The sequence below is a fragment of the Channa argus genome, chromosome 5 (genome assembly GCF_033026475.1).
Source record: "Channa argus isolate prfri chromosome 5, Channa argus male v1.0, whole genome shotgun sequence".
Classification (NCBI taxonomy): domain Eukaryota; kingdom Metazoa; phylum Chordata; class Actinopteri; order Anabantiformes; family Channidae; genus Channa; species Channa argus.
This window is the reverse complement of record NC_090201.1, coordinates 9268862-9290003: the sequence shown is the minus strand read 5'-3', so window position 1 is coordinate 9290003 and position 21142 is coordinate 9268862. Positions and strand designations below refer to the sequence as shown.

The window sequence follows — 21142 nt, the reverse complement described above, 5'->3', positions numbered from 1 at the left end:
GTTTAGTGAATGACTTTGAATATATTGCTTATTCTGTTTCTCAACTAAATTCTCATAGTATGGCAGAATTACTCAGGAAACGTTTTCCCAGGCGTACAGACATTTAACATGCAAACCCTGTAATGATGTGGGATATAATTTGACATCACCACAATGGGCACAAGTACGTCCCCCCTGTTAGCTGCACCTTCACTATCTTGCAGTGTCAGTCTCCTTGACCTGGTGATTAGGGCAGCATGATTTTGTGTGGCGTGGTCTTGGACAGGGTGGGGAAAGGCCTGTGTGAACCCAGCAGATTATCATAGCTCTACACCCCACCCATCCCCTTGTGGAGTCTCTCTCTCTGTCTCTGTCTCTCTCTTTCACGAACACAAGCACACACAGATGTCATACATCTAGAATATTAACTCACCCTCAAATGAGTTCTTTCTATATTATGTCTGGGATACAATAGAAAGCCTAATGAGCCAAATGAAGCCATCGTTGCCTAATATGCCTTTTTTCAGTTTCAAATGCAAATGAAAATTTCAAATGGCAATTTTGTTAAATCCATTAGTGCTCTGGTTTGTCTGACAGGTTGCCTGCTGTGCAGACAATTAAATAAAGCCTTTAGGGCAGATAGGACTTATTGATTTTAGAGATTTTGAAGGTGTAACCTGCTGGATGCTGAGGAGAACAGTGTGAAGGATAAGTTAAAATAACACACCCTTTGTTTAGGAATACACATTAAACACAAGTAAAGACTATGGACACCATTAGACTACCAGTAAAGACTATGGGCAAATATTTTCGCACAATGGGTATGATTTAAAACATGCTTGTTACAGATGTACGGAATAAAGACCTTCAGTGCAGGTTCATGACAAATTTAATGGCAGCTGCATTGCTTGGTATCAGCTAATCTCACAATGGGTTAAACAAATGAAATTATCTCTGCAGCTTGATGTGGGATATCTAAAATATGTAAAATAGTCACATTACTATTACATTGTCTAAATACTAAATATAGTCCAACCCAAATAAAGTAAAGGGGAGTTAAATTACCTTCACGTGACTTAGGAAATGCACCATCATTTAAAACTCTCCAGCAGTTTAACTTACCTGTAGTGGCCTGTAATTGACACTAATACGCAGGCATGCCAGTAGCACGGTGGCTCCTCAGCTAACACTGTCACCTCACTGCAACATCCTGGGCTGGTGTTTCTCCATACAGACACATGCAGTACAGATGAAATATTCCAAATTACCTCATGCTTTAAACTTTAATGTGTTTTTTTTTTTTTTGCAGTCTGTGAATACAGGACAAAATTGCAAATATAAATTTGGAAAATTATTTAACAATATTTTTCAGTGTGTGAACATTTTTCCTACATATTTTCCTACAAGTTCCAATGTTTATTACTTTTAGCTGTACAGGATTGAGAGAATTTAGGGGACAATTGGACATGCCCTGGTCTGTTTGCTTGTGCGGTCACAATTAAATGCTCCGTTGCTTCCTGGACAATGTATACTTTTATAGTATTATAGTATGTCCATAGAGAAATGATCACAGTAACCTCATCCTTAACCATTGCATTGCTGAAAATCCACAATACTATTACTATAATACTAGTGACAATGTGGTAATGATGGTAATAAAAACTAACTTTAAATTGGACAATACTTTTAGTATAAGTAGTATAGTATAAATAGTATAAAGTAGTATAAATCCAAAAGTAGTGTGAATAATTATGCACTGTAGTGCATAGTATGAAAATACTATGTCCCTGATATATGTTGATTTAGTGAAGAGATAAAATATGAAGATAACAAACAAAAGGTTTGAAAGTATTATCTGAAGTTCACCTCCAACTTTGCAGCTTCACTCCACGTGGCGATCTGGCTTTGTGGACACATTCTGTTGGCAGTGAGAAAAAGCCATCTGCTGCTGTTTAAATCTTCCAGTAAAACACGGCACACAAAGAAGAGAATGCAGAGTGGGAATGTGGGTGCATGTTTGTGTGTGTGGAGAGACGGTGGGAGGCAGACTCACAGACAATATAACCACCATAATCAGGTCTAGTGAGTTTACCTTTTACTCCAGCTCCAACTGTGGTGTTGGAAAATTACTTTAACTGGTTTCATCAATGTCACAACTACATTAGTTTTTGCTGAAGCTTCCATACATGTGCAACCTGGAGAAACAACATCCTGTTGTATCTATTTCCACCCATCTGACATTTAAAGACCTTGAAACAGCAGCTGTTCCAGTTAATAATTGGCCACTGCAGGGAAAGTGTGCACTTACACTGTTGACTCTTATCGCTGCTGACCACAAAGCCACTGGAGCCGTATCTTCACGGCTGGAATAATGGAGAGTACAGTGCTTCGTTTAAAGAGACAGGCCATTTTCTTTTTTGTCTGCTGTGGAAGAGATAGTTGGCATACACAGGCCTTGTTCACACAAACATCTTTAATAGAGAGCATAATGTGTCGATTACAGTTTATTGTACCGTGAATGATCACAGCTGCATTCATTAGCTGTCAGAACCAAAAGTTTAAATGAATGAATAAGGACATGAATAAATATGATGTTATAATACATAATTCCTCTTTAACATCTCTAAAAGACATTTAACAACAAAAACATTTGCGCTTCATGTGGGAGTGAGATACGTCAAGGTTCAGCCAGCAAAACCCTGTCCTTTTACATTCAGTTAACATTTGTGCTCCTCTTTCTTCTGCCTATCATAATCCTTGCATTGTCTTCCCAAGGAAACCAGCCTCCGTACAGGAACTTCAGCAGTCAGTGGCGAGCTCCACCAGCTGTACTCTGGTGACAGCACACAGGTTGGCCTGTGGTCAATCAAATAGCGGTTCAGGTAGCTCTCTTCAAGGCCCCTGGCTACTATCTTGTTAGCGCTGTCCTGCAGAATGAGCAAAGAACAGGCACGAGCCAGTTTGTACATCTCAGAAACCAACCCACCATACAACTCTGAGGTGTAGTAGTAATCGCCTTCATCTTGCTCAACACATGCTGACGAGACCTCTTCAGTTTCATAAGGAAATGCATTCCTTGGCCTACCATAGAGTTCTGGGTGCAATGTGGCCACCAGGTCTCCTAAGATTTCCTCTCCCACAGGGGCCACAAACTCCTGATCAACATCAGCGCAGAAGATGTATTCCACCTCGCTGCTGATTTGATCTTTAATGGCATCAGCAACCAGGGCCATGCGACGATAGGCCAACCTGTCCCACCGAGGCAGCTCTGCAATGGGTAAAACCTTCAGCTGCCGTTGAGGCCCCAGCTTGACAGGGGGATCCAGAGAACGAGGATTGTCTGTGAGAATGTAATAGGTGACCATCTGACCAGGGAGAAAGTAGGTTTCCGCCGAAGACAGGAAACGCCTGATAAACTGGCCATAAGTTCCCACGACGAGAGTCAGCAGACCTGCACGAATTTCCTGTTGTCCAAATTTACTCCTGCGCAAAGCTGAGTTATGAGTCTCGCCCCACACTAAAGGAGCACCCCATTGTGTCTCCATTGGAGTTTGTGGCACTTTCCTGTCTCTGAGATCCATGGTAGTATGTGGCAACTTCACACTGACAGCAGCTTTGCGTCCATGGAGGAAATCTGAAGAAGCAGAATAAGAAGCTATTTTTTTTTCCTTTTAAAACCATTTTGAAACAACAATGGTGGTGATGTGTGTGTGTGTGTGTGTGTGTGTGTGTGTGTCTGTGGTTGGGGGGTATCCAGCTCAGTTCAGTCACAGTTGAACTTATTTTAACCTTTACCATATGCCTTACTGTATTGTTTAGAGGAAATAACACATATTTATATAATGTTTTCAACAAATTGAAAAAAATTACTTGACAGGACAGAACTACCTTTTGTAGCATGCAGTTTAAACAACAAGGTTCTACAGTTGTCAACTGGTAGATTAGTAGAAATTCTTCTGTACACTTACATATTATAAGAGACAGCAGGACACAGTACAGGAGCAGTTGTATTCTGGTCACTCTGATTGGTCCTACAAACACGCACACAAACACACACACACACACACACACACACACACACACACACACACACACACACACACACACACACACACACACACACACACAGAATCTTCTTTAAAAACTGACAGGTTAAAAGCCTCACCTCATAGGAATGAAAGAAATGTGCTGCTAAAGAAATATTATTGTGCAAATTATCACTGTTAATAGCATTATGGTATACATATATGTTATATGACTGTAAACATAACTCAAAAATACTGTTTGGTTGTAGTAATATGATAACAAACAATAAGTGATAACTGCGAAACACACATCATAATATCATATTACATACAACCCAGCATGAGATAATGGACAGAGAAATGGCAGAAGGCAAGCTGGGCTTATGGGTGTTGTTATTTATTAGCAGAGATTTGGTTCTGAGCCAAAACCTGCACATTGCTGCATTAGATATAAGCTTTATAGAAGCACAAGTAAGTAAGTGTAGATTTACATCTCAGTTTTTCTCCAGATATTGCATGTTCCGTAATTGGGCTTTTCCAAGAGATTTAGGACTAATGCACAAAGAGTTCTTGAACTAATTAAGGATCCAACTTGCCTTCCTGGACATATTTTCAGGATCAGATTGCTCATAGAAAATCCCAGAGAAAGGCTTTAAAAGCTTTGGTGTTTATCCTGGCAAGTAAGCAATTGAACTTTACCAGGATAAGCAGAGCAATCACAAATCAATGACGATTGAGGGGAAAACAAGCAACTATGACACAAGCAGAAGAGGTTACGCAGTGGCTGAGTTTATACTGACCTGTGGTTGACTTGCAGAATGGAAACAGCGCCATTGTGTGACCTGCTGGTGGATAAACACACAAATCTTTGTTTGAGTCCACCGTTCTCGTCACAAAACTCTCAGTCTCTCTCTCTTTGTTTTTCCACTGCTCACCCTGTCTCTTCCTGCAAATGCGCTTTTTAACTCACTGCTTTTCATGTGCTAATTTTCTTTTCATAACCTTGCCTCCTCTTTCTTTCTCTTAAGGTTACGTTTATAATATTTTCCACTGTCTTTCCTTCACATATCTTCCTTCTTACCCCCACTTACCCCCTCCGCCTGTTGCAGTATTCAGTTTTGGAGCAAAACCAAAGCAGCCAGATGTGTGGGGAATCTGGACAAATAGGAGGAGTTGAAGAGTGGAGGGAAGGACACAAACAGGGAAAAGAAAAGGATTTAAAGTCAAAGTTATGTACAGTTAAGAGTGAAGTGTTGAACTAATGTTCTCCTCATGTTTACTCTTCACACAGAGGACTGACAGTTAACACATCTCAATCCTTTAATGATGCCATTTAGATAAGAATAAAGATCAAGTATAGAGATGCTATACCGTACTTTAAAGTAGACTTTTGTTCACGTCAGCATGGTGTTGTACTCTTCTTGTCCACAGAGTGGCGGCACTGAATAGGAAATACAGGGAAGGAAGTTATTGTCAGACAAAGAGACAACATCCTCTAAAAAGATTCAAATAAATATGATCGAAGACATCATAAGCTGTTTTTTGTCTCTTCACATTTCTTCTATGTTATTAAGACAAAAATATATGTATCACACAATTCTGGGCCCCACACAATACATATATTGCCATATTTTGCTGAATAACTAAATCAACAAGTGTGCTTTTTAGATACTTAAAGTCACACTGAGGAAGGTGTAGCTGAAACACTTGTGCTTTTCCTCCCTGTGCAGATATGCACATGGTTTTGAAATAGTTAAAAATAAATTATTGTGGATTTGGGAGTGTGAACTCTGTACCTTTTGTGTGTATGTACTCACTGTGTTATCTTAGATTGCAGATAAACAAAATGTCTAATTCCAAGACTGTAAGGGGAATAACTGTACCGTATTTGATGCAATTAAAACCAATTTCAAATGAATTTATCACCCAGCCCTATATAGTCTCATACACAGTACCTATCGCAGTATTACTTTAGCCACAGATAATTTTAATCTCACAAAGTTATTGCATGGTGCCAGAGATTCAAACAGACTCAAAAGATCACTTTGCAGTTTATTACGATAAATCTTATATTTTTGTACATCCATACAGAAATAGCAACATAACAACTCTGGACTATAGCATCAGTCAAAATCAATCTATAAGGAAATCAAGCACGGGTTAGACCAATGAATGGATAAATTACAGGGTGCATGTAAAGCGTTATCCCAAACATCTTCCTTTCCTGTCACCTTGTTGGCAGAGAAGCGGGGCAGGTAGTTACAAGCTGGCGGATAGAGACTCTCTATAGAGGCTTCATAACTATTCATGTCATAAACACTTAGACTAGCATCATGATATACATCATGTGATAATGAATATGCACATTTATTACAGGATATATTAAGGCGTTCAAGATGAATGTGCTTCCAGGGTGCAGTGCAGAGTTTCTGGTTGGATTCTTAAGTGTGATAAATCATTTAATACCAAATAAATGATACCAGTGAAGTGATTCTTTTGCAAATATTAATGCAAAAAAAAAAAAAAAAAAATCTATCCAGAATTTAATAAACTTTTGGCATGTTAGTAGTTGGCATAATACAGATGATGAACAAACAACATATTAGCCATTTGCACAATCACTGCATACTGAAGCTTCTAGAGAGCAAAGATTTTGGCAGTGTTCAGTGGTAGTTGTGAGAACTACGCTGACTTTGCAGAGTGAACTGTGCCACGAGAAAATAAACAGTGCAAGGGTTTGATACTGTATATATTATTTCCATAAACTATGAGTATCCTTAGAAAAATATTTTATTTAATGCAGCATTGTACTTGTACAAAATTAAACAAATTGCACAAGATTAACCTGTTTTTTCTCCACTTTGAAATATCACTACTCCAACTGAATGACTTTCCAGTGCTCATTTTGTTTTTTACTGGAGTTTTATTTTCTTTCTCTTATTAGTTTGTTAGTATAACTGTACTGTCTCATCTCTTACACTGTTGCCCATAAAGTTGTAAAAAAATATCTTTTACCTCTTCTCATGAAATTATTGTGAAAATGTCATTTATTCTTGATAGATAAGGACTATGTCTTCTCAAATCTTTATTTAGAAATCTCTTCCAAACATATCAAAGTGAAAGTAAGAAAAAAAGAGGAATAACAAAATTATTCCAACTTCATGGGCAACAGTGTATAATAAATATAGTCCAGAGTATAACTCTGTTACTCTCTCGAGCTTTGTTGAAACCCTGAGAATAAATCTTTTTTAAAATACATTTAATCTTCAAATAGCTACTCATTTAAAATTTTTGTTTCCTTTTAAATGTATGTCGACCCTAATTTAAAGACTTCCTGCCCATGTTTTTTGAGGATCAATTTGTCCTCTAAAGTGAACAAAAGTGAGTATGTTTCTATTATGGTGCAAAACATACTTTAAAGAACGGTATTTTTGAAAGTGAAGTTTAGATGTTACATGTTTTCAAAACCATATTACAATCAATGTCTTTGTATAATATATAGATAATATATAGATATTAAGACAAAACTTAGAATCTAAAGGTGGCATGCTTTAACAGGCAGCAAAGAAAAGGGAGACAAGGCTTCCTTTTCTTATGATTTAAATGCTTTTACTTTCACAACATGGAGATTTGCAGCAGTGAGCTTCTAACCAGGTCCATATTTCAAATCATGAGTGGACTGTGGAAATTTTGCATGACGGAATGAAAGAATTATTGAACGAATGGTAAATTGGTAAATGAAGGTAAAGAGATCAGATGTGCAGCATTTTTGGGGAAAATAAAACTGAGTGGAAGAGTTTTATTTTCTTTGTTTCTTCTCATTGCCTCCAGTTCTCCCATTTTTTTGCTTTCTCTTTTCTCTTTGCCTTGTTCCTCTGCTCCCCAACCAACACGTAACCACGCTTTCCCATCACACTGTATCTTTCCTTTTCTCCTTAACTCGTCTCTCCTCTCCTCTCGGCATTCACTTCTGGTCATCGTCTATCATTTCAAACAGGGCCTGCAGCAGTCGGTCATTTCTGTGCCTGTAGGGTTTGGTACTGTAGAAGCCATCATTGTAATCACTGTAGACACTGTCCTTAGGGCTCTGGTACTTGTTGATCATATCCATTGCCTGGTACAGCATCTGAGGGGGGAGTCTTGTAGCAGGATGAGAGAGGCTCCTGCCTGGTTGCTGCTTCTTCCAGGCAGAGGAGGCCCTCTCTGTGGTCTGGGTCTGCTGCAAGACTGGCATCTGCCTGTTGAAGGCCGTCTGCAGGAGACGCAGAAGGGCCAGGGAGGGGGAGGGCTTTTTCGGCTCCTTCTCGGGGTTAGAAGGAGGGGAGGCTTGCACAATCTCTGTCTTCTGACTTGGATGGGCCTGCGTGGGCTCCTGGATCAAGAGACAAACCGAAATGGAAAATCATCATCAGGTGTTTAGGAGCAGATCCTGTTACTATTGGACAGAGTCAGTGTAGCTGCTTCCCCCATTTCCAGTTTTTATGGAGAAAAAAAAACAAGTTAAGCTGTTGCATGTAGCTTACATAAGAGCGGTAGCAATCATTTTGTTTAATTCTCTGCAAAAGTGCAGTTTCCTAAATGTCTAAAGTCTGCCCCTACGTATTCTATTGTGTTAAGCTTATATTTTTTGTTTCATTTAAGTCCAATGTGCTGGATTACAGAATCCAACAACAATACAAATTTTACTTACCTACACTGCACTGTCTATGTAGTATGTTGCCAATAATCCAATAAACATACACAGCATTGGATCAGTTCAAAAGGATTGTTTTGTCATTTTCCTCACAAATCTCTCTGTGACATAATCATTTTGTAATAATTTGTAAGAGGGAACATTTGGTCACTATTTCCACTGTCGGCCCAGACCAAACAATGTCCACATGATATCATCTTTATCCTGTGTGTAACATTTCACTTGACGTTGGTTTCATTTTCGGGAAGTTCTGTAAGAAACTAAAGGACATCATCACTGCTAATACCCTTTGTGTGTAAAATGATGTCAGAATGTCAGGTTGTTTTACCCTGTGTTATCAAGACGGTGCTTGTCACTGCATGGCACCAGCTCAACTTGACTCATCTTGACTCTGCTCTCTTGTGTAAAATGTAATTTGTTTTTCACTGCAGATACAGCGTAGTACCATTTCAGTGTAGCAGGTAGTCATAGTGACACTGCATGAACCTGCTGTGATGCCATCTTCAACATGAAATACACAGGAAAATTAGTAAGTAAGTAGTAAGTCAATTCAGTAAACTTTGATGTCATGGGCCCTTTTCATTCACTAATGTCTAAACCATGGTTCTGTGCATTTGCCTTAAATTCTGCTGCAGCATACTGACCTCCATCATGTCATCCATATGTTCCACACCACGTCTGTCATTCTGCACAGCATTATAAGGAATATACACTCTTGGTTTCTTCATGTGCTCTGGTTTTTCTGATGTTCCATGTAGAATTAACTTCCAGTTCAAAATCCGACCCTCGTTCTGCATATGGCCTGACTTGGAGAGGGAATACAGTTGATTCAAATTCAAGAATGGCTGAAAGTACCACTTAAAATATGAAAAAACACACTGGATACAGTTATTCAATAATGTTTCAGGGCCACGTATGTTCTATATGCATTTTGTATGTAACAGGGTCTTAGGTTTTTCAAGATATGTGTAACTTACAGTGTCTGTGATCTTCAGCGTCCATGTACCGGCAGGGTCTTCCCCCCATGTGTGGACAGACATGAAGTCCCAGTTTCTGAAGCCATTAGAAGATGTGTCCCTCTCTCGCTCAGCCAGCAGCACTGTATTTGTGCCTGTGGGAAAATCCAACGGAATAGACCAGTTGAGAGTTTAGTTGTTGCACCAAAAAGTGTGTGTTTGTGTGTGTGTATGCGTGCGTCTGTGTGTGAGTGTGTGTGCACTTCTCTAACCAGCTGGGGAGGTGAGCGTTATGTGCAGGTCCCCTCTCCTGGTGTATTCAATGCTGGCTTCCACCTGCACATGCTCCAATGAGCGTACTGCGTTCTCCTGCCCCGCACAGGCTTTGGTTGGAATCTCTATAGTGATCTCCCCTGCTGCTTTCAGCTCTCTGTGGGATAAATTAAAATAGCAGACACTGAGCCATACAAGCAGCTCTTCATAACAACAAAATCTACCATGTACTGATGCTTTCATATTAATGAATCTAGATTTAGGAAAACAGCAGCAGTGTACAAACAACCTGCACACATTGCACATTATTTTGTGATAGTTAATTTGACATTCTAGAATTTGGGAATTATTCAGCATGTCTCGTGCATAAACGAGATAAATAAAACAAATCTGGATGCTTTGGCCATTCATTTGCAAAAATAGTTAATCCCCATTTCTCCCACACATGAATGAAAGGATTTCCATGTTCAAGTTGGTATAAAGCTAAAGCATTGACGGAATCATAGAGGAACAGATGTGTTATTAATAACACAGATGGTTGGATCTGTTTGTTTTGCAGGGCGCAAAACATCAGGACAATTACAAATAAAACTCTCTTTCCCTCTTTACTAAAATTTGCAAATTTCTGGACTATGGTGTTGCAATTTTAAATAGGCTCCCAACAGGATCCCAAACTTTGCCATCATAGAGTTTACAGCTAAAGCATGTTATAGCCAAATGTGCACATTTAAAACCAGAGAGATAATATTCTAATAAAATCCAATAAAGTACAAAAACCTTTTGAAATTTCCATACCTGGGCTGGAAAGAGTCATCTCTGACAATACACAGCTTCTTTTCAGGCACATGCTTCCAGGTGGCTGGGTCAGCGAGGTCCACCAGGGCTTTGGCATTGAGAAGGCCGAAGCCAAAGCGGCTGTTGACTATCAGTCCTGCTCCATTTCTCTTCCAACCTGGGTTATTGGCCAAAGGATCAAACTCTGAAGTCCAGACCACAATGTGCTGCAGGTCTCTCCAGGTTAAGTTTGGACTATGGGTGGGAAGACAGACAGGGAATAGGCCAAGCAATAAATATTGATGTTGACATTAAAGTATGAAGAGACCTAAAATACACTGGAAATTATATTGTGTGTGTGTTTAACATGTGTTTCAGTTCCAGCATTGCTCACTTTTGTTCCAGTGCCAGGGCAAATATTCCAGCAGCCAGTGGGGCAGAGGCTGATGTGCCAGTGTGAGTTTGAGTGCACTCATTGTGCAGATCAGCACTCGTCTGAAAGAAATATTAACATACCCTTGAATAACTTGACATGCCCCAACAAAACAACTTACTTGACATAACATATGTAAAACAATGTTACCCAATGCAGCTTACAACAGAACAGTTACTTACAATCCTCTGGTCGGTGTAGTCTCCACTGCTGTACGCTGTAGCCAGAGTAGAGGAGCACTTCTCAGCGTACCACGGAGACAAGCCCTGCTGGGAGGCACTGCTAATTGAGATAGTGTAGATGCTGTCAGTGTAGCCATCACAGTCACAGTTATCACCCTGGCGGCCACCATTACCTGATGCCCAAACAAAGATTGAGCCTTTCCCTCCGCGGCCCTGTAGAAAGCATGATGGAGAAAAGAAGCGTGTATTGTTCTGATAGCTACTGTAATACATTCTACTGCAATACATCCTACTGCCGCTTTAATACTATGGTGAAAGGACAACATTTTTTACCTATTTAGAATTAAATAAAATAGCACAATTATGCCAGTTGATGTATTCTTAGCTGCACTTTGTCAGTGATTCCCGCTGTAGATAATAGCTCACAGAAGGAATCTCAATCTGGGATCACACCAGCTGACATCCTGTCATTTACCTTCTGGATGCCATATTCAAAGGCCTTCTGGGCCAAGCGACCAGGACCCTCCACTGTCTTGCCATCATCATTGGGTCCCCAGCTGGCACTATAGATGTCCACATGGTCTGGATTGAACCCAATAGAGCTGGCCTCAATGGCATCAGTCACTATTCCATCTAGCATACGGATGCCTGAGCAGAGAGAGACAGAGAGTTTTAGCATATTGTTAGTCAAACTCATGGACATACTGACTATTATTAGGCTTAAAGTAGACAGAATGTATTAAATATTACAATTTACTTCACCATTAAATCAACAATAAATAAACATCACATGTGATAAAAACAATGGTGTCTTTTTTAACACCCAGGTTTTTCTTTTGCACTAAGAATCCGGCTACAGCTGCCCTTCAGTTGCAGCAGACCTAAAATATAAACTATAAACCATTGTTTAGATGGATTTGAGGCCAGTAATTTTGGAGAGTGACATTATGTAACCATTTGGTGTAAAAAATCAGGCCTCCATTAGAAAATGTTCCTTCCCTATTGGCTATAAATAAAATAAATTGAAATCCAGGGATCTGCAGCTACGGTATGTAAAGGCACATTGTCAACCATCACTCAGTTCTTTGTATCTTGTTCAAGAGACATAGTTGTACCAAACATTTCTTAATTGTATTTCTTGTAAGAATAATTATATACTGTATGATTCATTGTCCTACTACTTCTGAATTTAATGTCTGTATTTGTTTTTGCTACATAAATATTAGTATTATTTTAGCAGACACAAATTTAATACCTCATCTTTTAAATATAGAACCATTTAAAGTTTAAATTGTAAAATATTAATTTAAAACAAATCTTTAACATCTTTAACATATTTATTTAGCAGATAAATAAAGGTGCCATGCAATGTAAAATTGCTCATGCTCGAACCTCTTACCTCCAACTTTGGAGTTGTATGCCACGCCAACTCCACATTTATTGTTGTCTGCCTGCATAGCAATCTCCCCAGCACATCTGGTCCCATGCCTATTAAGAAATATAATATTTAACTTTATATATTATTACACCTTACACCTGTTGTGTAAGGTCCTTTTTTCTAAGTCAGAGCTGTGTCTTTGGCTAGCATTCTGTTGCAATTACCTTATTTGTAACATATCAAAGTACACCACAACATCATGTGTTAAAATACCAAGCAATTTTTTATTATCTGTGCTGCTTTTGGCATAAATATCAACGCATTGTGTTGTTTTAATGGTTATTTTGAATCATTGTATCTTCACTCAGTATTTCAGAGGATAATAATCCATTAAAAAACGTCACCATGTTAGATTTATTTTATTATGCCTTAAATATTGATCATGATGACAGTGTTATCTGCGTCATCTGAAAATGGAGATCAGCTGGTTCAGCAATTATAGTTCAGGGGGGAAGAATTTGAATTGTGAATATTCTGAGGACAAAAGTGTGTAGGGATGTTGGTGGAGCGGAGTGTGTGTGTGTGAGATATAAGCAAGTCATTCCCTTCTCATTTGGTCTGAGAAACACTTGCAAACAAAAGGAAGGATAAACATGAATTGCAATTCAGTACAAAAATGTTTTCCAATCCTTTGGCAGAGTCTAGTTTCAGAGCCATTTTCAACCATTTCTTACATTCTTTGTCATTAGTTTCTACTACGTTGGGACACAGCCTATATTAACTAAGTCTAAGCAACAAAGAATTAAAAGCAGGACAGATGAAATTGTATAAAATTGCTAGAGTTATTTAAGATTTTAGATAAAAAGGGTGGGAGGTAATGTCACTACTAGATAATGCCAGAATGACACCTTTCAACAGTAACTTACTTGTTTTCATTGGTGGAGTCATATCTGGGGAAGGGATCTGGGTCATTGTCATTGAAATCATAGCTGGCAGCGGCATCCTTTAAAAACAACAGACAACTCTTTTAAAAAGCTGGGATGACGTCAGGGACACTTTGTCATGGCCCATTTGCTGTCATGGTGATGCTAGTGGAGAGAATGATGGCACCAAATAGAGAAATTACACGTGGTGAATAACTCTGAGGATAAAGAAGTGCTTGTCAACAACTACAGTATCTATTGACATGTTAAAATTGCTTGAAACTGCTGCTTTAGCCTGAGGGCTGTGTCAGGTTTTGTAGAGATAAATGATATGATGTGGGTTTTTCTTCTTCTTCCTGTCATCCCTCTGCACTCAAAAATAAAAACAAAGCACCTAAATAAATGTTGATGAACAAAATAAAAATATTTTTTGTTGTTTAAAAGCTTCCTCCCTGCAAAACCTTCAATATTTGATTTAATTCAGAAGCCAGCGCCTGTCATTTTAGAATTATGAAAATATGCCGCTCATATGTCTCGATTGTTAAGGATGAGCGTCTCGGTTGATTGAGCCTCTTTGGTTAATCAGCATTAATTACAGTGGGAGTTGTTTCCATCAGCTCTGTTGTCATCACATTTCTTTCTCTCCGTCTTTTTCTTTTTCACTCGGTGTGTGAGTGAGGTAGTGGTGGTTGGCTTCTGAGAGTAACAACAGTTGATCTCCTAACCACAGCTGGGGCTTTTTAGGGCTTTTAGAGTTTGTCTCTGAGGAAAACCTATTCCAAAATGAAACCATTCAGTTAATGGCTTGTAATTATCTGCATCAGACTGTAAAAATTTTTTGAAGAAACTGGAAATATTTCCATTTCTGCATTGCAGAGTTTATGTAAATCAATTCAAAATCCCTATTACAGCAAAATGCTCATTTTCCAGCCAGAAATTAAGACCTAAATGTTATTAAAGAGAAGGTTTATCACTGTCTTTATGAATCTCATATGAAGGTGTCACCGGAAACATTGCTATGGCAACGGCAGACCCAGGCAATGGAGGCTGTCTCCATGGAAACGGTGTCTTACGTAGTTGGAGTAGATGTCTGTGTGGTTCCACTCCAGTCCATCATCCAGAACTGTGATGACCACTCCTTTTCCTGTGATTCCTTTCTGCCACACGGGGATCACGTGCAAGTCCAGCTTCGGCAGCGAGGATGACGTTCGTGTGTCTTGCTGGAAGACAGAGACAGAGGGACAGATCTACAAATGTACTTATCTGCAATAGTATGAAAATGATCACTTAGGCTCTTAGGAATTCTTTTTATGTCACAAAGATCAGCCGAACTAAAGTCTTCTAGCTTACTAAGTCTGCCCCTTCTCCAGTGACCTTTAAAAGATTCATTTCTGGACTGTCGGCTTCTCCTTTGTCAGGGCTTGAGTTCACTCTCAGAGTATAGCCACTTGGAAGCTGATTGCTGCCAGAGGGTCACAATGATACAGGCTCTTGTTATCCAATACCACAGCCCTCTTGGCAAAGTTAACCCTCAAGATGCCTTATGGAGCTTGGAGATGTACTTAATTTGATCAGTTTTTCTGGCTCGACTCAAATTCAGTCCCCCTGTCGGATTATTTAGAAATCCAGCTCTGAGACTGTTTAACATAACACAGTGTGGAGCGGGTTCTAAATGGAAAACCAGCGGGGAACTGGGGATAGTAAGCAGGACCAGTGCCTGCCTGCTTGTATGATTCAGAGCTGGAGACAGCTAAGACTAAAAAAGGACTCTGCTCTTTCGCTCTTTGCGCAATATGCACAGACACTGCAGAACGCCACCAGGATGTGACTCATCCCTGTGATGTATCCCCTTTTTTCTCCTTTGCTCCCACTTTTGTTCCCTGTTTCTCTCGGTAGGATCTCTTTATCATTCCTCTCCTTTTCTTATTGGCTGATATCAGTTGTAGCAGACACTGAACACAAGTCCAATCTCAATTTAAATAGATCTCCTACGTTGCCACAGTTGTGTTTCAGTAACAATTTGCTCAGAAGGGTCTTTACTCCCAACCAGCTCATATCTTGCTTGTTTTGGTGTGACATCTTATGACTCACTTTTTGAGTAGCAGCCGAAGGGGGCTGTCAGTGATCTGCCATGTATAGATTTTGATGGTGAACAGCAACTATTCAGTATAGAAGTCTCTCTGCCCACATAAAACGTGTGAGTGGACACACACATACACACACATAAAAATAAATCCCTCGATGCACAATCAACACAGCCTGACACATGCACAGCCATGGACACAAAGTCTCTCACACAGCAATGCAGGCAGGAAGAATTTGAAGCTACAACCATGAGTCACTCCCTGATTAAATTAGGAGGCAGTCACCCACTCTTGATAGATAAAGACACTCATCCTGTTCTGTGGCCCAGCTCTCCCTCCCTGCCATTAGAGCGGCATCTGCCCCATCAAACAGATTCATTAATGTCAGTAATCATCCGGTCTCCCAGCATCACTGTCTTTGAATCTCTGTCCTTTTGGTATTTCTTAATTTGCAAATAAGGTAAAAAGGAAAAAATCATATCATAGCGTATGATGTAAAATAACAGACAACTGAAGCCTCTGTTTTACATGTTTCTGCATATCATTATCCTCGCTGAATGGGTAAGGTGAATGAATCACGCCGCTTCAGATTAACTACAATGTGGCCGTTGCAGTAGCACCGACCTAAGCTCATGTGGAAATGCACTTAATGGTACTTTGAGGCCAATTCCATTAGTGTTGTTGCCTCTCATTGGCAAAAATGATTCATCTCAATTTGTTTTCTTATTCCCCACAAGTGGGTGAGTCATGTTCGGTTAGTGCAGGTGAGGAGAAGTGGAAGCTGAGAGAATGTAATACTAATCTCCCCTCCCCCCTCTCCTCTCACTGAAGCACACACAAAAAAGCTGGTGAAACACATGGACTCACATATCCGCTTCCTCATTATCCAGTGAAGCAGCAACCACTGAAGGTGGTGGAGCTAAAGGTAATTCAGTAACATTACTTTTTCCAGTGTGATCAGTTTAGTAATTCATCAGGCTGAACTGCTTCATCCATTTATCCAACTGATGTGGAGCCATATAGTGTAATGTTACAGATTACATTTTCTGCAAATTAATAATTGTAGTTAATATGTTTTGAGGACTATCTTTGGCATAAAAGAAAAGCCTTAAACATTACATTTTGATTCAGATTTTCACTTATGACATTTTAAAGTTGTTTTTATTGGTCACAATTTTTATTTTTAAGATTATTCAAGTAATTTTTTAACCACAAATGTCAAACATGTTCTTGTTTCATCTTCTAATTGCTATTGTTCTTTGTTTGGAAACAAGAAATTGTAATGGTCATGTTGTGATGATCAAACTCTTAATCAGTTAGTTAATAGAGAAAAAAATTTACATTTTAATTGTATAATAGCTGAAAATAATTGCTAGCTGTAGCCTTAAGTGAATTCCTTCCCTCACAATTAAAACTATAATCACTTTGTTTTTCCCCCGCACATTTAAACACGGATGTCTCTGTGTGTTGTGATCAGTAGTGGAGAGTTTATTCTAAGCCTCAGGATCAAACCAAAGATGTCACTCAAAGTGATTATACTGGGGTCAGCTCTTGGTCAGTGTAAATATAAATGTGTCAGTATGTGTTAGATCTGGGAAGCACAGCTGTGACAATCTGCTGTTGCCTGCTACTACTTGGCCTCAATGGGCTAAAACATCCCATTGAGGGCAAATTAGGACTTAATGCGTGGTCCTCTACTCTACTTCATCCTGCTGGATTATAGTCTTTCCACCCCTCTCATCTCCACGCAGGCTGTGTTACCAATTAAGCAAATTGCACTTTTGGCTGGAACTGCTTGATAGCATGCTATTGTTTCATTGTTTTCATCTTTTCAGGGTGAGCATGGTTATGGTATGACCGGAAGTGTTTGTTGTCTGTTTGTGTATTTCTGCAGGTTCCATTTACCCATGCACGCAGACCCACATTGTGCACACAGGGCCTTGCAAGGACAGAGAGGAGTATGAATCTGTCCTGCACTCAGGGCAGCACAGCCCAGGAGTATGTAAACAGAAGGCTCAGCCAGACACAAAGCATGCAATGGCCAGCAGAATCATACTTCTGTGGTTTATGAGGAACTGGTTGTCATGCATGTCATGCACGGCAGCCAAAATCAATCCAGTGATGTGTTTTATGTGTATGATATTCAAGCCCCATTGAAGTCTCACCAGGTACCACTGCTGGTTCCACATGGGATCATCAAACAGCTTATCCACCGGGCAGTCCCTGCACTCCCTGATTGACGCTCTCTTGCTGCGACGTTTCTCGTACTGCTGCTCTGCCCATAACACCTAGACACACACACACACAAACAGGTGGAGAGGTTTGTTTATTCAGTCGTTTGAAATAGGACAAGGAGAACTTCCACGGTTCATGACATGGTAATGGTGAAAAGGTGGCACTCACCCGATCATCCTCCGACAGCTGCCTGCTGATGTGGTTGGCACTTCGTTTCATTCTGCGAGGATGCTTCCGATGTCTGAACAAGAAATGGTCTTCCAGGGCCCCAATCTACAGAGAGGAAGATGGGCTGAATATTTTATATAAAAATGATATCAGCCGTGTGCTCGCTGAAGCCTGTCGAGCAGGTCAAGAAACATCACTATCTGTCCCAGAAGCTTAAGAAATTCAAATTTGGAGGGAGAAACAATGGAAACAGTTAAACAACACTCTGGCATAACATCTATATACTTCTCCCCTTATCTGTGTTGCTGTTTGGTGTATTAACTCAAAAGGTAAACTACATAAGCATGAATCAGATTGTTTTATTAAATAAAGTTGAAATAAAGGCAGAGATATATTCTAATTTGGGTGCATTTAACAGATCTTTACGATAACCAACCCTGTAACATCCATGTTAATGCCACTGATGTCTAACAGTAAAATACCATCATGCCATTGATGACCCGTGCACAGTATGCAGGGTTCTATTCATACTCTTGGCTCTGACACACACGATGCAGTCGAGATAGAGCATGTCTCAGTGTCCATGACACCTGAAAGCTCAGTTAATCATTAACTGAGCTGTTCAGGGCAACAAGATTCACGAGATTTAATGAACTGGCTCAATATATTCAGACTGAACTAAATGTGTTTGTCTAGGAGACGATAGCATTAGCCAGTTTACAACAGCGGGAAAAAGCCGGGATATACTGAACAGGGAAATGAAAACCTGAGCCCCCAGCCATGGGTTATCAGGTGTGTAAACAGTGAGTCATAGATTGATTAAAGCCCTCTTCTTTAATTTAGCAGCTTGCTGAAAGTGCAAAGTGTGCTTTTGGGCTATCATATAAATCAATGAGCTCCCAGCCTAATGGCCTTATCATTCAAAGCAGAAGTGATACAGTGATCACCTGCTCCTCTGTTACACCACAGTTCACAGCTCAGACTCAAGGCTGCAGGCTTCATTAACATCTCCTGATTGATTCCACTTTTATTCTATTCTGTCTGGTGGCTAAATGTTAAAATGAGGATTGGAGTATTTCCCCCAGATGTTTATGGTATAAAATTAAGTCTCACTGGGGTCTCTCTCCGGGGCCCTGGTACTCTACCTACCTGTCGGACCAGTTCGTAGTCCAGCTCTCTGGCGATCGCCTCCGCAGCGGCCAGTCCGCCTGGGATCTCCACTGCCCACTCGTTCAGGTACTGTCTGTCCCTGTAAGCAGACTGCAGCGACCGGGGGACCATAGAGCAGAGGAGAGCAAAAACACAGCACATCACCGCTGGACGACATCTCACTTCCATCTCAGAGGAAATTCAACCAGATGACAAAACCAATGTGTAGACAGCTTAAGTGCTCCCAAGATAAGCAGTCAGATGTCCGAGGTGTAAATGCAATAAAGAAACCTTTTTTAAGTGAATTCCTTAAGAAACAGTTGGTTGAGGTGGAGGAAACGTGAAACTGAGCGTTACTGGTGCGCAAGTGAGAGGAAATACTGGCGATAGGGAGGGCTGGTCTTTGCCATCTGTATGTGTGTTGTGTGTGTGTGTGTGTGTGTGTGTGTGTGTTCTTTTCACACGTCAAATTACGGGGTTTCTGACGTCAGTTTGGCGTCTGCCTTCGGTAAGATGTGAAGTCTCAGGAGGGAGAAAGTCTAAACGGGAGGGGGGAGATCCGACTAAAAATATCCCACAGTTTGCTCCTGGAGGAGGCGGAGACGTGAGGAAAAATACGACGATACAAACCGTATATTAATGTTCATACTTATTAACTGTAAATATAAGACTGGTGCAGCATCTTTCTACTCTCGGGCCATTCACTGTTAGTCTGCGTGAGATAATCCGTGTATAACTTATTATGTTTTATCAGCGATGCTCGACTGATGTCTCTCAGTCCCCAGACTGTGCTCAGTGAGATGGAGATAGTATGTTTCAGCACCGCGGACAGCTCCACATTCACTCTGCAGATTCACATCAGGAGATGAGACAAAACCGAAACCAAACACAGCGATGCAACGATAAAAGTGGACCACTCCAATAATACAATATATAGAGTAAACCAAAACATGATTGATGTTACATCTGTAGAAATCGCAGTATGTGAAGTAGCTTTGTACACTAAAAGTACCAGGACTTAAACCGCAGTCAAAATGCTACATAAGTAAATGTGTATTTAAATGTACTTTGCATCAGAAATAAAATAGCTCATTATTCAGCAGAATGGTCGTTGTTCGTGTTACATTGTCAGATAAAATATAATTGTGTAGTTATTAATGATGCAATAAGATGTAAGCTGCATTTATTGCTGTCCTTGGCAGAGGGGGATTCTTTATATCCTTTAGTCACTTATACTTTGGGGTATTTTTAATACTAGTACTACTACAACTTCTACTAATACTACTAATAGAAATTGATTTGTGATAATTATTAATCATAATCTCATCCATATTATCTCCCTTTAAAGTGATATAGAAGCATAAAATGGAAATAATAGAGAACATCTACCATGGTTTTTGTTTTGACATTCACATATTTAATAATTTGGTTATAGTCATAATTGTTTCTTCTTCAGCCATGCCTCACATTAGACACACACAAAAGTGTTTACCTCCTATAATATCATCAGAAGAGATGAGAATGCTAATAATGCTTGTAATTTTCAGTTATTTTGATGTGTCACATTAGAAAAAGCACAGGAGGAAGTAAATGAATGATGACCACATGAAAAGTCGCAGGTGCTACTAACAATATTAATTATGGCTAAATTCCATTTAGATGATTTAGTTTTAAAATCCTGGCATGGTAAATGCTGAGGAGACCACAACCATCATTAGTGCTTTTACTAATATCTGTGCTTACAACCTTGCTGTGAAAAAGGCCTGTTTTCAGTGATTCAGGTCAGAAATTTATCACCAGCAAATATAAAACAGCTTGACATAAAGGAGCAATTATATATTTAGTGACTTGCATTGTAATAAAAGAAAAACTAGTTTTGGTAAATTTCTT

General features: G+C 39.7%; 2 protein-coding genes across 2 annotated transcripts; both read right to left on the bottom strand.

Annotated features, from left to right (window-relative positions):
* Positions 1-2440: 2440 nt before the first annotated feature.
* LOC137127946 (globoside alpha-1,3-N-acetylgalactosaminyltransferase 1-like) lies at positions 2441-5157 on the bottom strand. The gene is made up of 4 exons (XM_067505521.1): positions 5096-5157; positions 4805-4849; positions 3948-4010; positions 2441-3613 (listed from the first exon to the last, which is right to left on the bottom strand). Exons 2-4 carry the CDS (start codon positions 4836-4838, stop codon positions 2697-2699), a joined length of 1014 nt encoding a protein of 337 aa, XP_067361622.1. The 5' UTR covers positions 4839-4849; positions 5096-5157; the 3' UTR covers positions 2441-2696.
* An 886-nt stretch (positions 5158-6043) lies between these two features.
* On the bottom strand, positions 6044-19682 carry pcsk1 (proprotein convertase subtilisin/kexin type 1). The gene is made up of 14 exons (XM_067505519.1): positions 19253-19682; positions 18104-18208; positions 17866-17988; positions 14690-14836; positions 13620-13696; positions 12715-12803; positions 11791-11963; positions 11316-11528; positions 11095-11195; positions 10722-10955; positions 9926-10083; positions 9675-9808; positions 9342-9503; positions 6044-8376 (listed from the first exon to the last, which is right to left on the bottom strand). Exons 1-14 carry the CDS (start codon positions 19439-19441, stop codon positions 7969-7971), a joined length of 2313 nt encoding a protein of 770 aa, XP_067361620.1. The 5' UTR covers positions 19442-19682; the 3' UTR covers positions 6044-7968.
* Between the last annotated feature and the right edge of the window lie 1460 nt (positions 19683-21142).